This window comes from Toxorhynchites rutilus, chromosome 2, assembly GCF_029784135.1.
Source record: "Toxorhynchites rutilus septentrionalis strain SRP chromosome 2, ASM2978413v1, whole genome shotgun sequence".
Lineage (NCBI taxonomy): Eukaryota > Metazoa > Arthropoda > Insecta > Diptera > Culicidae > Toxorhynchites > Toxorhynchites rutilus.
In genome coordinates, this window is record NC_073745.1 from 331,711,290 (window position 1) to 331,735,184 (window position 23,895).

Below are 23,895 nucleotides of genomic sequence, written 5' to 3' on the forward strand. Positions count from 1 at the left end.
AATGTTATAGCCCCAATTATTTAAGAAAACTTTTTAGAACAAAGGTTTTTTTATCTCTTGAAATAACCGATATAGCGCTGTATTTCTAAGTTTCGTTAAGGTCACCATAAAAAACGGTTTTTTGCTCTAACTTGAATATAGCAAATTTCACATGCATATTTACTAGCTTTTAGTACATTGTTATGTTTAATCACAATTAAACCGTTTAACTTAAAAAGTTTTTTTACCTATTTTATTTTCTAGTTTTTTGTACATTATCTGTTTCATTAGAATATTTCTCTACAATAAAATCATTGTACTGTATTCTATCAGTCAAATTATTTCATTTGATACTATGTTATGATTGCGGAAATCTCGGATTTTGATTTTTCATGATCTGCTGTGATCTACTATTCAAGCCCTTTCATTTAATACCCATATTGATCGGGATTTGAGAAAATATGTAGCCCGTCATTTGGTAGTGGCAGCCATCTTGGATTTGCATTTTCATGAATAACTGTGTTCTACTAGTCAAGCCCTTTCATTTGATACCCATATTAATGGGGGTTTTCATAAATAACCGTATTCTGCTAGTCAAACCCTTTCATTTGATACCCATAATAATAGGGTTTTGAGAAAATACGTAGTCCGCCATTTGGTAGTGGCAGCCATCTTGGATTTGCATTTTTCATAAATAACAGCCATCTTGGATTTGCATTTTTCATAAATAACAGCCATCTTGGATTTGCATTTTTCATTAATAACTGTGTTCTACTAGTCAAGCACTTTCATTTGATACCCATATTGATGGTGTTTTGGAAAACCCATATCGATGAGGTTTTGAGAAAATATGTGATCCGCCATTTTGTAGCGGCCGTCATCTTGAATTTTCAAGATCATGAAATACGCAGTTTAATAATGACTACAGAGATAAAGATATGTTCCAAATTTCAGATCAATTGGTCAACAGAAAGGGGGTCAAATTTCTATTAATTTGCGTCAGCGCTACAGACAAACACGTTACAAACATACAGATTACAGGGCAAGCTAAATAAAACCCGTTAATCAAACCGTTTAATAACATAGTTTTGGAAATGCCACATTATGTAGAGTCAATTATTGAGTTGGGGAAAAAGAAATGTAGTATATTGCCAATATATGGCAACACTCAAACATATCTTGTGTTGTACTAATCGCATAGGGTCATACTATACGGCTATTTAAAGACGACCATCTGTGCAACAAGTGTCGTTTTGACAGTGTTGTGATTGTCCTTTGCAGTCTCAAGTTATAGCGCGTCAAAGTTGGAGTCCACCAACCAAGAAATTCGCCATATTTTACGTTTTAACTACCTGCGAGATAAAACTGAAACGAAGGCGGCCGAAAAAATTCGTGTAGTTTATGGACCCGATACTGTAACGATTCGCACAGCACAGCGTTGGTTTGATCGATTTCGTTCTAGTGTAGTGGCTGTCGAAGATACACCCTGTACTGGTAGGCCAATCGTCGTGGAAACCGATAAAATCGTTGAAATCATCCAAGTAGACCGGCATGTGGCCAGGAACTGGGTAGAGACCATAAAACCGTTTGGAACAATTTGCAGAAGATTGGATTCCAAAAAAAGGTGGATGTATGGGTGCCACAGGAGTTGACGCAAAAAAATCTTTTAGACCGAATCAACACCTGCGATGCACTGCTGAGACGGAACGAACTCGACCCATTTTTGAAGAAGATGGTGACTGGTGATGAAAAGTGGATCACGTACGATAACCTAAAGTGAAAAAAAGTCGTGGTCGAAGCGCGGTGAGCCGGCCCAAACCATCGCCAAGCCCGAATTGACGACCAGGAAGGTTTTGATGTGTGTTTGGTGGGATTGGAAGGGAGTCATCCACTATGAGCTGCTCAACTATGGCCAGACCTTCAACTCGGTTCTCTACTGTGAGCAGCTTGACCGTTTGAAGCAGGCGATTGACCAGAAGCGGCCAGAAATAATCAATAGGAATGGTGTTGTTTTCCACCAGGACGCTCGGCCTCACACATCTTTAATGACCCGCCAGAAGCTACGGGAGCTCGGATGGGATGTCCTATTGCACCCACCGTATAGTCCGGACCGTAGACTTAGACGTTTCGTACTACAGAAAGGGAATCAAAATGTTGGAAACTCGCTGTACCTAGTGTATTGCCCTCGAAGGAAACTATGTTGAGGAATAAATACAGCTTTGCCCAAAAAACGATTTTTCTATCAGAAATCCCTGGACTTTTCAGGCCATGTAGTAGTGAAGGCAATACAAAGTGGCAAGTTACAATAAGCTGGTCATGTGACCAGAATGTCGGACGAATGAGGAAGAGTACATAGACTCCGAGGTAGACCCCTCATACGGCGATTGTGTGCTGTAGAGGAAGATGCACGGGCCGTCGGTGTTCGAGGTGACTGTAAAAGGCTCCGGAACGAATACTCCACAAACCATGCCATTTATAAGCTCACTTTCGTTGATCTCGTCCCCTTCGATATGGAGTAGTTGTTCTTTCAACAAATGGGCAGATCAAATTTGCATGTTAAAAGCGATGGTGATATCGGTCTAAGACCAGGAAAGTAATTTCTTGACAAACTGGCTGGAAATTATTTGATTAGCTTCCGAACCGTCTCAGAAGCAAAAGAATTAGTAAGTGAAATCAAAATGGAACATTCGATGGGATGTTTTGAGATGCGACATTTCTTGTCCAATAAGGTGGAGTTTTTACGCAGCATCGGCCAAATTGCGGATGTTGTTGGTGTGGGCAGGAAGTGTCAAACCGGTGCTTAGAAGAAGAGAGCTTACCTTGAGAGAAGATATCAAGGTAATATTGGAAGATAGCGAAGTCGTTAAAGTAGTGACGATATTATTCAAACCTCTACCTCAAACCTTGGTACCTTGGTAAAAAACGCAAATTTCACCACATAATCTCAAGATCTCACACGACCATCCATGAATCATGCCTTGGTATTAAAGCGGGATTTGAATACAATGCAAACTTCGTAGGAATCAACGGAACATCTAAAGACTGTGATAATTTTGAAGAGTATTCAGCGAACATTGGAACACCTTCGTCATCTCTCCCGGTGCTCTTAGAAGTTGGGAGTTGAATGATCTTTGATGGCTGCATCCTAAATAAACATGCGATTGAGAACATCTTGTCAGAATTCCTTGGTACACTCAAACTAGCGTTGGATGAAAACATGTCATCTTCTACAGAAACAATGCTTTTTCGTGTGTTGAAGGGTGAGATGAACAAATAAAAACAGCTATTTCAAAAGCTTTAGAATGTTTATATGTATGGGTGCAGACATCTTTTTCTCTCAGACTGAATGTCAGCTTGGGGTAAAAGTAAAAGCATAAACGTGAATTTTTATCAACCGCGTGTATCCAAGCCGATCATTTTCTGCGTTCTTTTTCGTTTATCGGTAACCTTCTGACAATTGTTCTCGATAGTACACAAAGGATTTTTTTTTACATTCTTGGTGCTGTTTTGTTCACAATCACATAAAACCGTGCAAGTAACGGCAGTATCTGCCCGTAAAGTTTTCTTCTATGAGAAAGAGCGGAATGCACGTAAATATGAGTACGTAAGAGAGAGAAAGTTAGGGAGAGAATTCATTGGATTTTCGCTGCGCTCTCGCTATTGGAGGGCAGTCGATCGAGTACATTCACCATTCTAGTGTCTGTTGACATTTACTTCTTTCTCTCTCTCTCCCGACCAGGCCCTCCCAATTTCACTTCATTTCTAATGAAACTATCGCCTTTCAATTTCATGCAAACTCATTCAGGCTGAAAATAGTGCTACTCTCTCTGCTATAAAGAGAATATCGTTTCATTTACATACAGTCTCGTTTCGAGCAATTTCAATCGTTAAATGAGAGCGTCTGCTTTCAAATTCAAAAGAAAAAAATAACAGAAAAGAACGAAATTGAGGAATCGATGTGTCAGTGTGCGTAGTGAACACACATAATCGAAATTGAAATTGTCATTTTCATCTTTTACTTTCGAAATTGACAAGTACAGCTCCCGACATTCTTCCTTCGGATCGGAAGTAAAGCCGTGGTCCGAGTGACGAACCAACAAAAAGTGTTAAAAGTCACTATGATAGATTGAAAAAGACCGCTTCTTTCTGTTCGCTCTGGCGTGTATTTCAAAAAATTAAGTGGATGTCAGCACTAGCAAAAAAAAGGGAAAGTTGCTGATGAAGGACGTGTTTTCCAAGGGAAATTGTCTGAAATGTATTTTTTAATATGCATAATGCATAAATCAGAACCCGGTTTGTTTGATTCGTAATGAAGCTGCTGCTGTCATGAAGGTTCAATCTGAAATGAAAATATGAGTCGAAATATGGGTCAAAAATGAAGATGTTTGTTCCCACATCTTGTGCTGGAAGAATTCTGAGTTAGAAGAAAAAAATGTTTGTATGAACGAAGGGATATTGCTCATCTTTAAAAACAACCAGAAGTTTCAGAGCAATTCATGCAGTATCATAGCATCACACATTAGGAGAATCTCTGCGCTGAATATTTAGAATTAGAAGATATCGTCCAAATCGTCAATCAACTATTCAATGCATGAGAGTTATTATCATTTCAAAGCTTTTCTTGATGCACAGTATAGCGAAATTCCATATTTTACTGAGTTATGATTGGTTAATAGAGGAAGAAATAGTGCAAGCTTTAGCTTTCCTGACAGATATCACAAGCCGAATGAAAGTTTTGAACTTGGATCTCCAAGGTAAGGGTAAATTGAAACACAACATGAGCAACCAGATCAAAACACTTGAAAAAAAACAAATGCAAAATTATCTTTTTGCTTATTTTCTGACATTGAGAATTTCTCTAGTGATGACGCACTCCAGTTGTTGAAGAGTGATTTCACTCGCAGATTTTGGTTCTTCACATAAAATCACATAAAAGAATTCTTAATTTATTTTCTACCTCATGCCACTGAATGCCGATGGAACTCATTGAAACGCAGTGTGATCTAAAGCTGCGTGACAAAATTTAAAATCGTGATCTTTTTGATGACTACTCTATATTTGTTGACTACATCCAGAAGTGCGATTCCCGGAGCTAATAAAACATGCTCATTTATTGCTCCTTTGTTTGAATCTACATATATTTGTGAACAATTGTTTCCGTTGTGAAACAAGCGAAATCAAAGTAAAGGAACAAAATCACTGATGATCATTTGGAAAACTCGCTTCGCATCGTAAACGATCGAATTCAAGCTGATCGGAGTGAAATCGAAACGGTGCTGAAGCATTTTTGTTTTGAAATATTTTAAGGAGACGAATATTTAGATGTCCCCGCTTCACTTTCACCAAGTTTCATGGTCCCTTTAGCATTTGTTCGGGTTCCCTGAAACGATAAAGTTCGGTCTGTACGAGAAGCGTGTGGCAAGTGACGCGATATTTAAGTGCGAAAAAACGGCTGCTCATACCGTTTTCTATCAATGAACGATTAGTTAGTACACTACAGCAGTACAAAGAAACAGCTGATGTGGGAGATAGACGTCCGAGGTCGGTACGTCAGCACAAGGTTATCTATGTTGTTCATGAACCCTTTCGACGCAATCTTCCTCGCAAACAAAAGCATCTATCAGTCTATCAGCTCCGGAATTCTATCGAGAAGTGTGTCGAAGCGTGCTAACGTTGAAGAAGAATGAAGAAGAAATAGTCGAATAGTCTCGCCAAAATTATTTTTGTACTACTTTTGTACCTTCAATACGTTTTTATCTCATTTTGTTCTGGAGTTATGAATTTTTATGCATAGAATTGAACGCTCTCTTATTTAAATTAGGAAGTGATTCAATGTGTCAAACAAGATGTATTTCTGTTCGAAGAATTTTGATACACCTGATTGTGCGGGAAAACTCCTGATTGTGATGATATCTCCGCCAATGGCAAAATTTTTCTTGACCCAAATTGGATTCCGCCCAAGCTTTTATATATATTTCATATATCATCAACCGAAAGATGTATTGAATTGTAGGATAGAATATATTTCATGTCAAAATCTTGCAGATGTTTCAAAATTTATAGATACATAAAAAACCAAAACATGATTGCTAAAATTAGCAATAAGCAGATACATTTAAATTGTTTTCCATTTTGGGGAGAGTCCGCAATTCTCTATAGATTTTCACCTAAGTGTTGAAGAAATTTTGTTATCGCCTGCTTGCGAATTGAAGACATTAATATTGTATCTATTACCTAAAAGTGATTAGTCAATGGTAATTGAAGCCTTTGATATGCAAATGCCATTGGCCCGATTAAATATTCAGCTTTATACTGACAACTCTTTAAACATCCAAGCGTAAGCCTCGGCAACACCATTTCTCTCTATCTCTACCCCGATGGATATGTTTCATTCTCCCAATCTTCCAAATCAAATCGAACCTGACATCGTGACAGATTGATTATCGCACGCGGCAGCGAACGTGATTCCAATATCAAGAGGGGTTCATATACGTGTACATAGGCTGCTGTCATTGCCGTTGATGATGGTGGAGGTGACAAATCGTGATTCGCATCCAACAGCGTCATACTTTTTCATCCGCTGCTTGGCCGAAGGGCATTGAAAATCTGGGGAAATGCATCAGCCCACTGCTGATGCAAATAGCTGTGCAAAAATTGCCATTGATTTTCGGATCCGATAGCAAATTGGATGTGTCAACAAGTTTGATGGAATTATTTGGAATCGGACGAAGTTCTTGAAACAAATGTCGTTTTCGATTAGCGCCTGGGTGACAATTTCAGCGAGTTCAGAAATATAACGCAACTTGAACTAATGGGAAGTGTAAAATCATTCTCGTTCCAGAAACTCCGACACTGCATCGAACTACGTGGACCGGGTGCGCATCCGTGACTCGTCCAGCTCATTCGGTGGACCGGGCCGAGGATCCGGGTGGCGTCAAAAGTCCCTCTCGAATATAGATCTTCCGACGACTTATCGGGGAATCGCCGGTGGAGTGGCTGGTACCGGTGGCCTCGTGGGTGCTGGTCAGTTTCGCTACCGCGACTATGACTCAGGACTGTACGATCTATATTCGCGCATAGACAGCTGCAGGGAAGAGTACGACGATCTGTACGGCGTGAATCCGAAGGCGTCCCGTGCAGCGAGCAGCAAACATCACCAACAGCGCCAGCTGCAGCAACATCAGGAACATCTCAACCAGCAGGAACAGCGACAACAGCAACAGCAGCAGCAGAAACATTCCCACCATCATCAGCATCGATATCAGGAGTTCTACAACCCGGACAGCAACGAAGCCTGCAGCTTGCGACGAACCCGTAGTCTAGCGGTGATCCGTGAGGAGTCCTACAACGATCTACATCTGCACGGACGGGGCGCTCGACGATCACAGCTCATCCCGAGGGCTAAACTCATCGATCGTAACTTCTTCAAGGAGCGGTAAGTTCTGAATGAAATTTTATATCTCCCACAACCGTGACTGATTATTCTATCCCTAGGTACAACTTCATCTACGACGAGGGCGAAATAACGGAACCGGTGGACAACGAAACGCACTACACGCTAGCGAAACGGTTCAACGCCCACGGTCAACCGTTCCCGTGGCACACGGACAAAAGCGACTTGGACAGCATCGATTCGTCGATTTTCAAACACTCACTCCACCAGCAGAACAGCTTCGACGGGAGTCGACCGAACTCAATTCGGAGCGGTGATTCCGCGAAGTTCATATCCAAGGTTGAAGTACACAGTGAATACTCGGGAACCTCCAAACCGGAAACGGGCATCGAAGCAGACATTAAACACTTGGACGATATATCGCTGAAGGAGGAACCTCGTGCCGCTAGTAAAACCAGTACACTAGAGACGATCAAAAATGGGTATCCTATGGAGAAGAAATTCGTCGTGAAGGAGGAGAAAGAAAGTGGAATCACCATCATCAAAATCGAAGACAGCCAAGTGTCGAACAAGAGTTCCAGCGTTATCTCGTACGATTCGATCTATCTATCGTCTGAAAGTGACGAAAAGGAAGCGCTAGACGGGCTACTGCCGGAAGTTTGTCTCGCAGAAGACGGAGGTTTACTTGGCCTCAAGATCGAAGATTACGACGACCTGTTCAAGGAAACGGATCTGGACAAGGCGGAAAGCACTATCGACACCCTCTACGGTCAGGTGACCAAACCCAAACCAAAAATTGTTGCAGTTGAACCAAAGACACAACCAAACGATTCGCTGAAGCGCTACATCAAGAACACTAGTCGTGGTACCATTGAACGCCTATCGATAATATCCAACCTCAAACTACGGCAGGAATTCGCGGAGAACAAGCAGAAGGAGAAACCGCTGGTCGACAACGACTACCAGTATAATTCTCTGCCTGATGCAGCGGATGTTTGTAAAATTCTCAGAAATTCCGAACGCATAGACGCGAAACTTCGTCGCATCTGCGATAGCGACCAATCCGGACGATCAACTCGAGCGGACAGCGATCATTTCGACTCGCTACCACGTCTGGACAAATCCAGTTTGAATCTGACTCAACCTCCTTCGGACGAGGATACATCTCTGGAGGAATCGGACAAGGGAGCTCCCTCGATCGAGGTCGTTGAAACACCTACCAAAGAGGTTCTCAGTCAGGCATCATCCAAAGTGTATCTGAAGGAGATTGGGGTGGAACTTGATTACGAAAACTCCGTCGTAACTACCAGCGACCAGGATAGTGATATCACGATCGTCGCTCCGCCCGAATCGCCCATCGTTCCACCCACCGCAACTACACCGGCCATTGTAATCACTCCCGCGGAAAAATCCCCAATCGTTCTGAAACAGCCGTTGGCTGCTGCGGTGAAGAGTCCAGAACCGGTGATCTACTCCACGTTCGCCAGCACCGTTGGCAAACAGACAACCAGCAGGATCAACTTTGAAAGTAAAGAAAAACCGAAACCCCAACAGGAGGCGATTGTCGAGGTTAAAACCAAGCTCAAACCAATTCCGGTTGTGGTCGAACAACCACCGAAGGTCCATCTAGCGCTAGCTCCGACCGTGAAACTAGGGGGAAAGAAGGTTATCGTCGATGAGGTAGCTGCCAAGGCGGCTAAGCGAGAGAAGGAACTTGAGCAGAGCGTGAAACAGAAGGAGATATTCGAGGACAACACCAATACGATTTTGAAGAAACCGACGCATCAGAAAAGCGTTGAGATTCCCACTCCCAAGAAGGAACAATCTAAACCCGAACCGATACCGATCATAAAGGGTAGACCTCCGGATCCGAAACCTCCCGAAAAGAAGGAAGGTAGCCCGAAGGTAGACCATTCCAGCCTGTTCAAGGATATCAACCCGTTCAAGGAACAAGCAAGACGAGAGGTGAAGAACCGCGTTATCGATCGGCCATTGTTCAAGGGGGTTCGTCGGTTCAATAGCACCGAGAACATCTACAATTCGGCGCCGATCATAGTGACAAAGACGTTCAACAACTTCATCAAAACGAATGAGGTGAAGACCAAATCGTTCGATTCGTTGATCGTTGAAAACAGCAGTGAATTGAGCGCGAGGAAAATGCCGAGACCGCAAGTGATACATGTCATTGACTCCAAGTCGAAGCAGCAGCAACAAGACGGTGGGGTTTCTGGACACGGGGCCAGAAGCACCCACGATGGTCAGCAGACACAGAAGGAGTTTCTGCATAAGGTGGATTCGATTCGTAGCTACTGGTCCAAGATGATAGACGAGGCCGATGCGAAGGAAGTCGAGGGTAGAGACCAGGTGGACAGCGGGAGTTTGTCAAAAAACGAAGACACTGTGCAGCAGCCAAAAAACGACACAGAGCGCTTCGGAAGACCCGGGAGTTCTGCTGAACCACGGGAGCAGAAGCGCATTTCGATGCCAATCCCAAAGAAGACCGCGGCCCGACAGAATACATCCCGAAACAAGTACTCCACCTATCAGTTCGACGAAGGAGCCGAACTTCAGAGCTTTAGTCCAACGGTGGAGATCATTGAGCTCGACGGGCACAAGCAGGCGGCCCTGGTGAAGCCGAAGAACGCCCAGAACCTGGACTTCGACCACGTCCGCTACAAAGTCATGAAATCGGAAATGTTTCAAAAAAACTTGCTGGTAAACCACCGAAAAGCGGCTCAATTCGATGGTTTAATGCAGTACCTACAAGATTACAGCTTTCAGGAGTTGCTCGCGCACAATAACGTTGTAATCATTGAGCCGGTTCGCACCAAGATCGAGAAGATCTCCGACAAGCCGCTGCAGAGCGTTGCGGCGAGCTGTCGGATCACCATGGGGACGCTGAAGGGCGGCGAACAGAAACAGCGGGGCGCTGGATTGAAGAAGCATTTTTTCTACCACCCCATCCGGGTTAACAAGGAGCTGCTGGACGAGGAACTGCCCAGCCCGGATACGGTAAGAAATGTTCGCAAGCTGTTCGAGGGCACGCTACGGCTGGGAACCGCCGCAGCGAAGCATGTCTACGATGACGCCAAGTCCAGTGTGGGTAAGTCGAGTGTTTCGAGAGTGATCGCTTCTTCAAAACCTAATCAAGTTTCTAACGCAGGTATCCGCAAATGGGACTCGGCAAGCCTGTCCAGCGGAATTTCGAGTGGTGATTTGAGTTCCCCCTGTGAATGTGGAGAAAATGAAATGGATGGTGACTTCGGCGACGAGAACCTGATCGGGGACGATGAACTCGAGTCGCACTACGTTAGCCAAGATGTGCTGGAGAAGATTCGGGAGTGTGGATCTACCGTGACCTATTACGGTGGTCGCGTTGTCGACAAGCGGAGTGAACACATGAACACGATGACCAAAGCCATTATGAAGGAAATACGTGGACAGGAGCGCAAAACCTGCCAGGTTTGTCAACCGCACGGCTGCCGGCAGATGATGGGTGAACAACGACGCAACTCCAACAGCAATCACCAGAGCGCGAAACTGGATGGCTTAGGTAATGCGGTCGGTATAGTGACCCCAATCGGTGGGGACCCTGTGCAAAAGCTCGATAACTTTCAACTGGTTGCCTATGAGCCTAGTTTCTACTATGGGTGTATTACAGTGCCTTACTAAGCAACCATATATAGACATTGTTGACACGCTAGTAGTCATCTGTGTGTACGTCGCGTGACTGTTATTTAGTTATAACTCGTGTAGTGTGCAGCCACACCAATGATCATTCCAAAGGTAAATTATGCATTTGTTGTAGTCGTTGTTCTATCTGTGTAAGTAACCAAAGGCTGAAGGAACATGCGCTTACTATCTAACAGTCATCGCTGGCACACCTGAACGACTACCATGTCATGCTTACTTCCTCATGCTTCAAACGGGCTTTCATCATACGAGTAGCACAATAACACATTACCATCACTATTCTCTCTTTCTTCTGCTAGGTGTGAAATTCAAGCTGGTCAAATCGAACAGCTGCAGCAGTCGTCTTGAGCTCGCAGGCACTGGAAAAACTCCTCCCGATTTGTTGAAGAACCAACGAAAAACCAGCGCCGCAGATCGTCCCAAACTCCCACTACCAACCAAAACCCCTATGGTAGATTCGAATAATAACGATAATAATAGCAGCAACAACGGCAACAACGAAGTGAAACCCAATGATATACTCCTCACCGAAGAGCCCGAAGAATCGGTCCGCGACCTCGTCAACCGGCTGGAGAACAGCACCCTGAACGCCCGCAGCAAACCTCGGATCATCGAATCCAAGTGTATCGAGAAGTTGGACGAATGCAGAGCCGCCGAACCAGCGATCACCATCAACTGTCAGTCGGCGGAGGTTGGGGAGGCTCCAGCGCCTCCTCCTCCTCCTGAACCACCCGCAACGGTTACGGTAAACAATCACATAACGGTTCCCGGTCAGCTACTGATCCCACCACTGCTCAAGGGGGGTCAACCACCGGCGACGGAACCTGCCAAACCATCATCAACCTTCGATCGTCCTCCGAAGGTCTGTCGCAATAAGAACGTTGACCTGGCGTTCGCAGCCACGATCAGCCACAACAAACCGAACAACAAGCCGGCCAAGGAGAAGGAGAACCAGGCGCGTAAATCCTCGCTGGTTATGACGAACTGCTCGGTGGACTCGGTGACGGATTCGTCGTCGGAAGTCGTGCCCCCCTCCAGTGCGGCGGCTTCCGTCGCCAAGACAGTGACGTTCAACTTCCAACAACCGAAAGATGATGAGAATAATAACGAGCGGAAGGTCCCAAGGGTCAACGGCGTGGAGAGCGTCATCAAGCCTAGTGCGATCGTCGAGCAGGGCAGCAAGCAGGAGGAACTGACGTCGCCGAAGCTGGTGAACTGGAGCACATTGGGGAAGTTCGACGAGAGACAATACTTTGCGAACGATAAGAAACTGATAGAGAAACGCAAGTATGATGATATGGAGTTTGAGGAGTTCGAGGTGTTGGATCCAAATGCGCCGATACAGCAGCAACAGCAGCAGCAGAGCGAATGTTATGATAGTTTGAACAGTAGCAAGTGAGGAGGGAGGTATATGCTTCATGGTGAACAGCTGTTGGGATTGGTTGGGTGAAAACAGTGTACGGTATTTATATCTGTTACAGTTATTTAAATAGTATTATATTGTACTGCTTATCTGTAGAATGAAACAATATATAATTGTTAGTCGAACGGTGAATGCTTCATTTCTTGATGACATACCCCTTTCTATATTTTCAGTTATCTTCGATCGGATGTCGTACTCATAAATCCACGTCTCATAGTGACACGTTTGATGAATGTTGGGTGAAATTTAGCATCGATCACAAAGCAAAACGTTAACCACGATATTTAGAACGCATCCATGATCAATATTCGAGTTCTTTACCAGCTCTCTGATGGTTAATTCTACGTTATACACTGCGTTTCATAACTATAGAGCCACTCCATTTTTCTGAGTTTCCAGAGATGTGTAAGAAGTCGGTTGAATTGAAGTATATAGTGTAGAATACAATAACTACCTTCATTTACAAGGTTGACCATTCGAATTTCATTGTTGTGTTCAGGCTTGACAAATTCAAAAAATTAAAATTCCAGTTATGAATAACTACAGAACCAGATGAAAAAACTTTCACTCCTTTACAAAATTAACGCCAATTTCACAAGAATTACAATGAGTTTCTAATTCGTAGGTCATCTTTAGTTCTCAATCAAAAAACGATCACATAACACGATCTTTCGAAATTTCGATTTGAAGTCTTGAAGATCCCATCACGATTTCCATAGGGGGCTTTGTGTAAACAAACGTTTTTTTCGGTCGTTGTTTTTCCCGCTATTTATCGAGTTTTTAAAATCTTTTCGTCTCGTTTCCGTGTTGATATTGTTCGAAAACGTCCCGTGATTCTATATATATATTTGTGAATTTATTCGGTGTGCCGTCTCTACACATTTTGGAATTTCGCGAGTTTGTGTTTTTGTGCTTTGTTAGTGAAAAATACAAAGACACGCTTTTTTCCACGTCGATTTTTTGGACAATAGACGCAACTATCGCTGCAAAGCTCCTCATCTCTCGCGCTGAATCAATCGCAAACTCGTTGAACATACTGCCTACATCTGGGCGTTATCAACTACCGTCGTATAGTGGTGAATTGAACCGAATTGCTACAAACTGTCTTCATTACCACAACAAAATGGATACCTGCAATGTTTGCACGAGACCGCTGAACTCAGGTAGGGCAATAACCTGCAGCGGAACATGCGGTACGGCATTTCATCATACTTGCGTAGGACTTACTAAGGTCCAATATTCATCTTGGACTGCCAGTGTTGGGCTGTTCTGGTTCTGCAATGCTTGTCGCTTGAATTTTGAGCCAGCCGTCTACGACCGAGAAAAAACCATCATGAAAGCTCTACGTGAGCTAATGATTCGGACTGATTCAATGGATACTCGTCTAGGAGTCTACGGAGAAAATCTTCGAAAAATTAACTCAATAATTTATGGAAAACAGCAACAAAATCAACAAAATAAACCAACACATCAATCAACGTTTTTGCATGACCTGAATCGCCTTACTCTAGATGAGACTTTAGATGATCGCACAAATAATACAAGGTCCTGTTGCGATACATCGTTCTTCGAGGTTATTGATGAAATCAACGGCACAATTGCACGACCAACAGAAAAGTTTGTAGTTGGTCCCAACAAGCGGGTGCGGATATTACCATTTCAAACCACCAATATATCCCGTCCCACGAGCAGCATTCCACCACGTAATAACCTTTCGTGCCAATCCACTCCAACACAAACTCTGAATCGTTCGACTATTGTCGATAATATTACCACCCAAGATGCAGGTCTTTCTATGTTACCCCCTTCGCACCGGAACAGAACGAAAACGACTTGAAGAAGCATATTCATGATATTGTTAACATTGACTCATCTTTATTAAAAATCACCAAGCTAGTACCGCGAGGGAAGAGTCTAGAAGATCTCTCTTTCGTATCCTTCAAAGTTGTCATATCAAAAGCCGTATCTGAAATTGTTGGTGACTCATGGTACTGGCCTGATGGGGTAAACGTACGTATGTTTGAGCCTAACCAAAAAAACGGATCATCCATCCGTCACCTAACTGCAACTTAGATCATCGCATCACAGGACGCACAGAAATAAGCACTATGGAAGACTCCTCTCCGTCTGACACAGTCGTGCTGCATCCTGAGTCTAACCAGCAGTGTCCTAGTCGTCCTGGCTCTGTGTTCAGTTCTGGAGACGGGGTCTTCCGTGCTACCCCCTCTGGCAAGTACACTCTAAATACGAACATTTCATACGTTGAAAATCCTTCACATCGCAGCTTCTCCAACTCTGATGGTCTTCATCACCTGGGACGCAAACCGTTCAGTATTATGGGAGACTCTGAGCCCCCCAGCACAGTCGAGCATTTCCTGCCTGCGTTCAACAGTCGTCCCAGGCCTGTGCTTGGGTCTGGTGGAAGAGTCGTCCAGCCTGTAATATCAGGAAAGTATCCATTGTTTTCATCTTGTTCTCCACATAATGGATCTTCGCGTTACAGCGACCGTGTCCCGTGTAACTATAACACACTACTGGAAGATAACGTACTCATCTATTACCAGAATGTTGGAGGAATCAACACGTCAGTGGCTCAATACAGATTGGCTTGTTCAGACGCCTGTTACGACATCTATGCATTCACGGAGACATGGTTAAAAAGCAGCACACTCTCTAGGCAAATATTCAGCACGGAGTTCACAGTATATCGCACTGATCGGTCACGAGACACGAGCCCCAAAAGTAATGGTGGTGGAGTTTTACTTGCCATTCGGTCAACTTTTCAATCTCGACAGCTCCATCCACCGAATTGCACTGGTGTTGAACAACTGTGGATGTCCTTCACTCTACAATCAAAATCTGTATTCATCTGTGTAGTATATCTGCCTCCCGACCGAGTAAGAGATTCTGAATTGATAAATCAACACATAAATTCTCTCTTCTGGATTGTATCGAAGATGAGTACAAACGACGACATTCTTGTTATTGGTGATTTCAATCTATCTTCACTCAAATGGTGTGTAAACGATGCCGGATACCTCTATACTCAATCCAGTTGCTCAAACATTGGACCCTTAGCGGCTGCCCTTCTGGATAGTTATAGTACTGCAGGTCTCCGTCAACTGAATAGTGTATCCAACGCGAATCATAGACTGCTCGATCTATGTTTTCTCAGTCAGGAGCTAATTTCCAACTGCTCAATTTTTGAGGCACCTGAGCCACTAGTGAAACATTGCATCCACCACCCACCTCTACAAGTATCGCTAAAATTGTGCCAGGCTTTTCCTTACCGAAACGCCACAGGAAGCATATCATACGACTTTTGGAAAGCTGACTTCGTTAGAATGATCGCTTTTCTTGACAACATTAAATGGGATGAAGAAATGCGAGGTTGTGACGTGAATGTTGCATCCAATATATTTACAAGTACAGTTGGTTACGCAATCGACCAGTTCGTACCAAAGAAAATTTCGCTCTCACTAATTCACCCTCCATGGTCCAGTCATCGTTTGAAGCGCCTAAAAACCTCTAAGCGGGCTGCTCTGAAGAAGTTTTGCAAACTGCGAACAGAAGAATCGAGAAAGAAATACATACGAATCAACAAACAGTATAAGGCGCTCAACAAACATCTCTATCGCAATCATCAGTATCGTCTTCAACATAAGCTTAGATCTAATCCCAAAAGTTTCTGGAATCACGTGAAAGATCAACGTAAGGAATCCGGCCTTCCTTCCACGATGTCCAATGGAGATCGGGAAATGTCTACCGTTGATGGAATCGCCGATTTGTTCATGGCACATTTTCGCAGTGTTTTCGTTAGCGAAGTGGTTTCTGATGAACTCGTTTCAAATGCTGCAAGAGAAGTTCCCATGCACTTAGCCATTGAACCCCTTCCACATTTATCGATAGATGACGTCCGTAAAGCTGGCCTTCGTTTGAAAAACTCCACCTGCATTGGTCCTGATGGAATCCCCGCCTTGGTGATTAAATACTGTATAGACGTCCTGAGTACACCACTTGCAGCCATATTCAACCTCTCATTAAAATCTGGAATTTTCCCTAACGGTTGGAAGGATTCTTTCATTTTTCCTGTTTTTAAGAAAGGCGACAAGCATTCTGTTACGAACTATCGAGGCATTGCCGCATTGTGTGCTGTGTCCAAACTTTTCGAGTTAATCGTCCTAGACTTCGTTAAACACAGTTGTTCCAGTTATATAGCTGCTGAACAACATGGATTCATGAAGAAAAGATCAACATCAACAAATCTAGTGCAATACACATCATTTATAATCCGCGAGCTTGATAACGGGAAACAGGTTGATGCTGTCTATACTGACTTCTCGGCTGCGTTTGACAAAATCAACCATAAGATTGCTGTTGCCAAACTAGAGCGGCTTGGCTTCCATGGTGCACTCCTCAACTGGCTTCGATCTTATCTCACGGGTCGTCAAATGTCCGTCAAAATAGGTGATCATGTTTCTCAATCTTTTCCTGTGTCATCTGGTGTACCACAAGGCAGCCATCTCGGTCCATTCGTATTTCTGCTGTATTTGAATGACATTCACTTCTCAATCAAATGCCAGAAGCTGTCTTATGCGGATGATTTCAAGCTGTACTTTGTCATAAACGATCGTACTGACGCAGTTTTCCTTCAACAACAGTTACATATTTGCTGAGTGGTGTCAAAACAATATGATGATACTGAATGCTTCGAAATGCTCTGTCATCAGTTTCTGTAGGACGAAATCACCCATCTGCTTCACATACTCTCTTCGTGGGCAGTCACTAAACCGAGAGTCTATTGTGAAGGATTTGGGAGTAATGCTTGACTCTCATCTCACCTTTAAACAGCATGTGTCATATGTCGCCAGCAAAGCATCTTCTCTGCTTGGATTTATCTTTCGCTATGCAAAGGATTTCAGAGACATTGCATGTTTGAAAACCTTGTACTGTTCAATAGTCCGCTCAACTTTAGAATACTGTTCAGTAATTTGGGCGCCGTTCTACAATAATGCAGTCAATCGTATTGAGTCCATACAGAGAAGATTTGTACGCTTTGCTCTTCGAAAACTACCCTGGAGGGATCCCGTTAACCTGCCAAGTTACGAAAGTCGATGTAATTTGTTGAGCCTGCAACTTCTAAATGTGCGTCGAGACCTGTCTAAGGCAATGTTTATTGCTGATCTATTACGGTCAGATATAGACTGCGTTGCACTTCTCCAACAGTTAAATATACACATAAGACGAATAAATTTACGTTCCACCCGTTTCTGAATATTCCGACATCTCGTGCAAACTATGGTGCAAATGAACCTCTGACCAGCATGTGTAAAATATTCAACAAATGTTATCATATATTTGACTTTAATCATTCTCGTGCTAGTCTTAAGTTTATGTTTTACAATATTTTATCACCATGACTATTGAATGTATAACTTGTTTGTAATAATGTAATAATGTTAGTGTTATGTATAAGATAGTTTAAGTAAGTTGTATCTGTTGGTTTGAATGTAATCTGTTGATACTTACCTTGTGCAAATAAAAATAAATAGATTTAGGACATTTAGTAAGGCGAGGTTTGTAAGGTATGATGAAACGGGAGCAGAGCCATGATGATGAAGTTATATAGATTTTACTAGCAGAACTACGGATTTGGCCAACTAGATATTTATGAACTTTCGATTCAGAAGCTGGTATGAATATAAATGAGTAACGTTACAAAGTTAGACATAGCCCGCAGAGCTTGTCTACGGTTTTCAGCTTGAAGTCAGCTTGAAAGTCAGACCTACAAATTTAGGGAATTTAAGAAGTGGGTATGAAATTAGCGAGAGCTTCAATAGTATTGCTATTTTAAGTTCTTGAATGGTAACCTACATAGCAGTTTGAAGCTATCATAATTGTGAAATTGGGCAGTCGTTGAACTACCTGAAGCCACGAAATAACCTGAATACGTTGAAACATGTTCGTTCATTCAACCTGATGTCTTTTTATATCTGTAGTCTTGTGTATTACAGTAGAGTCTAGCGTACGACTTAAACATGAAATCTACGTTGAACTCAAGAACCTAGATTTGCAAATTCTAAAGCGTATGGAATCAAAGATCCGGAATGTAGTATTTGGAGTTTTTTATTCAACAATTCGGAATCTAGAATCTGTATCCGGTATCTAAAGTCAATATCTGAGTACAGAGGTTTGAGCAAGACGAGTTATCTAAAATATATTTTATTCATTTTTCTCAACATTGAAATCAGTTTAGCAAACACAAAAAAACGAACTGATTTTATTCACATATATAAGTTCAAAAGAAATTGCAATGTCCAAAGATAAGCCAATACTCAGTCATGTCCTTCACATAGCCGATACGGTCCCGACGTGGCCCTTGCAGCCAAAGGGTCCACCAGAGCACAAGTCCAACCGCCAGTCTTGTTTTGGATTGACAATGAATATCCTCTTTCAGAGAAATCGAGAAAATTTCCTTTACGAAAATTTCCTAGACCGGCACTTAAAAATCTTTCAATTTAATATCCTTTATATCTGTGGCACGCGCGCGACGCTTAAACTTTTGTAGACTACTTTTTTTTCAACTAATACAACTATAAAAACAACAAAATAAAAAGTCACAGGAGGGTTGTGTCCGAGACACGACCGCATAGTTGACGTAGGATTCCTTTAGGCTATCTGTTACATGCTGATTTTGGATATGTTTGAAAAATTACATTGTTAAACTCTTCGATAGTGATTTGGTGACCCTGAAAAGAGCCGTTTTGTTTGGTTGTTAGGTATTGTTTGTTCACTCCACCAATGTCCATAACCGAGTGATAATGATAGAAAGATGGTGATTAGTAATCTGATGGTGCGTATCACAATAGAAGATGCCTGAGTGAAATGAGATATGATGAAAGCCGCCCTCTGTGGCCCTGGATGAGCTGGCTCCTATGTTATGTATGGATTAAATAAAGAAAAAAAAACTCACCAATGTAATATAAGATAATTATCATTATCGAACACAATTATCAAGTTTTCTCACCAAAAAAAAAAGTGTTATTTTATTATAGAGAAAATATATTTTAAATGGAAAAGGTAATTTTATTTATAATTTTTACTTTCTGAGTGTTTACTCAAACTATTTCGATTTCGCTTTGAACCCAACGGAACACGATGCCACATGCCTCAATGCGAATTTCAATTGGACATTGATATCGGTCATTGATATGAAATTTCACGAAGCAACCAACATAAAAGTTCCAATTTATTATTATTTCATTTATATTCTATCAAACATAAGTTCTATTCAGTTCATTGAAATTTAATTCATCGAAAGATTCTTATTTGAACGAAAACACTCATTCATCGCTCCCTACTTATTCGCCAGCACGTATGCAATCAGCAATGCCCACGCTAGTTACAATGAGCACTATCCATTTGTGCGCGTCGTTAGTTAAACTATCGACCACAAAGGTATTTACATGCTGATGTCCCCCATACACCTTGGATATGAAATCTCTGTTAAGGAATACACGTCGGTGGGAACAAAAGCTCCCCCTACTTTCATTTATTTGCTATGTCGATTTCCCCCAGGCAGCTTGGTTTTGAAGTCTCTGTTAAGGAATACACTTCGGTGGGAACAAAAGTTCCCTCTACTTTGATGTGCCGATTTCTCCGTATCTTCAATTTCGACCAATCAGAACGAGGTATTTCATTTTAGAGATTTTTTGATTGTTTGCTAGTCTCATATGATATATTATTTTATCAATAGTGATGAGTTGTTATGGAGTGTTCAGATCGATTGATGAAAATATCCAGTAAATCCATCAGGAAATAACTGAACAATCACAAGTGGGTATTTCCATTAGGATAGGGGTTGAGATATTCCAATTATTCGATGGTTAGTTTCATGACATATATAATTTTATTCAATGTAAAAAATTGCCGAAATTGATTGACACAAAAATCTCAACAATCCATCATGGATTGACTGAGTAATAACCGTTTGAAATTGGACAATTTTAACGACGTGCTTGTTTTTCGATTTTCAATTTGTACCCCAATGTCTTCCCGAAAGACGTAATCCTACGCCAAAATAAAAATAGTCCATCATCACCAGATCATGACAGACATAATAGAGATCAATGTGTAGCTGTATTTTACTGCACATAGTTAAATCGTTTTTCAATCGGCGTAAGATTCCATACTTCTTAGCAATTTTCTTGATGACATTGTCGTCAATATGAGTGTTGAACTTGAGTTTGTCATCAATAATCACGCCAAGACATTTAATCTCCCGAACGCGATCAATGGTCTCATCATCAATTACAATAGAGACGTTTCCATTAGAACGAATTATTCAACTTCAATTGCTTATACTTCAACCATCTACTTAAAGAACGCAAATCTCCATTCAAATGTAAAACGACCTGATTCAAATCATTAGCTGCAATGAATAACACAGTATCATCTGCAAAAAGGTTAATATCACAAAATCGTAAAACTCGTCGCATGTCGTTGATATACATAATAAATAGAAGGGGCCCTAATACACTTCCCTGAGGTACACCAAGATTATTCTCTACGGGACTGGAAATTGAATCATTAAAAATAGTCCGTTGAGTTCTGTCATACAAATAACATTCAAACCATTTATATGCAATCGTAATTCCAAAGCGCTTAATCGTGTTCAACAACAATGGCCTAGAAATTGTCTCGAAAGCGCGTTTTAGATCCAAGAAAAAAGCAATGATGGTATCCTTACATTCTAATTTCTCTTTCCATTTTGCTAACACCAAATTCAATGCGGTTTCCCAGGAATGTCCTTCCCGATTGTTCTGGTATTAGCAAAGCGTTAAGATTTAAATATTGCAACAGCTGTCCTTTAACAACTAATTCTAATATTTTCTCTAAGGTGTGCAACATGTTGATGGGACGAAACTCCTCGGCTTTAATCGTCCCAGCAACCTTTTGAAAAGGAACTATGAAAGATTCCTTCCACACGTGAGGCACATGCCCAGTTAATAAAGACTTATTAATAAGGTCCAGCAAGATATGATCAATGACATGAAAGCAATCTTGAATAACTCTAGCATTGACATTATCCACTCCAGCCGTTTTTCCTAAATAAAAGCAAATAGTTCTAAGTTCATTTAATGTAATTGGGTTAAATCTTTCAAATCTACAATTACTATCAACCGGCTGTTTTATTTCATCAGGTTCATCGACCAATTCAATGGACTGATTGATCAATGAAACACTATTATAAAACTGCGTATTCCTTGATCTTGAAAAATTCAATTTGGCCGCCGCAAAAAATGACTGAATGGCTTGATTTGGAGAATACACTATACTATGAACAACATCAATTCGAAAAAGTCGCCGTCATAAAATGGTCGTCTATGTATTTTTTGCAATCCCCTCAATATTGGCATCAAATGAAATGAAGTGACTAATAGAATACAGTCGGACTCGATTATATACAGACTCGATTATATGTGATTCGAATATACAATTTTGGACTACATTATATTCAGTTTGGAAAAAAAAATTTTTTTTATTATTTCAAATATGGCTTATTTCACGAAGAAATGTAACATTTCAACGTTAAGGTGAAGTTTAAGTGGCTATTACATGTACAATGGGGTAAAAATCGTGATTTTTGAAGATTTTGCTTCAATGTTCACCAGGAATTGTTTATATCGATATTGCAGCCAAATTAAGAAAGATAGAAGTTGTGCCTCAAAGAACGAATTGTGAAGCGGTTAAAAAACTTCATTTTAATTGATAGAAACAATCTGGTTTAATATAAATTTTTAGGATAAAATTAATAATAACATATTAAGAATTATTAACTTTTAAGTGTTTCACTTCCCAAATGTAATAAAAATTCACTAATTTAGTTGTTCCACTACTATATCCTGTACTAAATTTTCTCATCTTTCAAAAGAAAGTCTTCCGTAGCGTACTTTTTGATGTAGAGCCAGTTTGAAGCAACAGAGTCCGAAACAAAAAAAAAGTTCTGTAACTCTGTCATTGTTGAAATTCAAACATATGCGTAGAAGGATTTTTTTCATCAAATATGATCGTCTATCACCTCCTGAGAGAATCCGGATTTTTTTTTTCATCTGAGAAAGGTGTTTTCTGAATTTAAGGGGATGAATCAAAAACCAAATTCCCCTTTTATTTTCAAAAAACGAAAAATACATGCAAAAAAAACAAATAAAGAAAAAAAAATTGTTTTGACTCGATTATCCGGAGGATTCGATTATCCGGAGTGAAAAAAAATCAATACTCCGGATAATCGAGTCCGACCTGTACTATTTTTTTTTATTCTTTATTTTTGAGACTTTCAGCCTCCTGGGCTGGTTCGTCTCAGCCGACCTGTACTAGGTTTCAATAAAGATTTCAAAATTTTCCATAACTCTTTGCTGTTGTTTTGATGCTGATCAATCTTCCTCTGAATATATTCACAACGAGTTTTCTTAATCGATTGTGAATATCTAGTTCGCGCGATCGTGTACATATTCCAATGATTTCCATCATTTGTTCTACGAAATTTGTTGTACCATTTGTCTCTCTCACGTTTATGGCGCAATATATCCAAATTGTACCAGCTGTTCGAGTTTTTCAAAGATACAGACTTTTGCGTAACTAGCTGATTTGTACACGTTTTCAAGGTAATAGTTAGAACAGCTGCTGATTCATCTAAATTATTGACCTCGAATGGAAAATCCAGGCTTCTCGTCACAAGATTCGAAACAGCATGTTTCGAATATTTCCTCCAGCACTTTCATTTAACAAAATCGTCGTTTGCCACGAAATTATCTACACTATTGATAACTAAGGTCTCATGATCGGTTATTTTCAAATTGGTATCCGTGACGATTGTGTCACATTTTCCTATTTTTGGGGGTTCCACCTGGGACCCATTTACTATTTGGTCACTTTTCTTTCCACTATTGCAAACACTTCTCTTTTGTTTCTATAGAATAACACTTCCGTTTATTTAAGTAGGAAAAGGACTTAGCCCTTTATTAGTTAAAACTCCACGCGACCGTTCGCGCGAAGTGTGTATCTAGAACTAACTTAATATTAAACATGAAAGTCTTAAGGTAACCTTTTTTCCAATAATTGTGTAGAGTTCTTTAATTTGTTGGGAGGAGCCAAGGCATAGAGAAATAGCCAATCAATCGAATGCAGTGTTCGATGTGATTGGGGTCAAGAATAAAAAATGCTTACTGCGCGTAAGCGCGCATATCGCCTAGTGCATATCGATTTCATGGGAAATCGTAAAGTGTTACGACTTTGTAAACTGTCGCATATTTCATCGGAACAGAACTAGGTCTGTTTTGGTTTTAAGTTTATCGCCATCAACTGCGCGCGATATGATGTAAGAATGCATTCATACCGCTAGCGCATG

At 41.3% G+C, this 23,895-nt stretch overlaps 2 protein-coding genes across 2 annotated transcripts in view; one reads left to right on the forward strand and one right to left on the reverse strand.

Annotated features, from left to right (window-relative positions):
- The window catches only part of LOC129770635 (calcium uniporter protein, mitochondrial), a 480,509-nt gene that overhangs the window by 318,896 nt on the left and 137,718 nt on the right, over positions 1–23,895 (reverse strand). The gene's annotated exons all lie outside the window — the stretch shown is intronic.
- On the forward strand, positions 10,946–12,613 carry LOC129770636 (protein javelin). The gene is made up of 2 exons (XM_055773594.1): positions 10,946–11,158; positions 11,365–12,613. The coding sequence occupies exon 2, from the start codon at positions 11,514–11,516 to the stop codon at positions 12,462–12,464; it is 951 nt and encodes a 316-aa protein (XP_055629569.1). The 5' UTR covers positions 10,946–11,158; positions 11,365–11,513; the 3' UTR covers positions 12,465–12,613.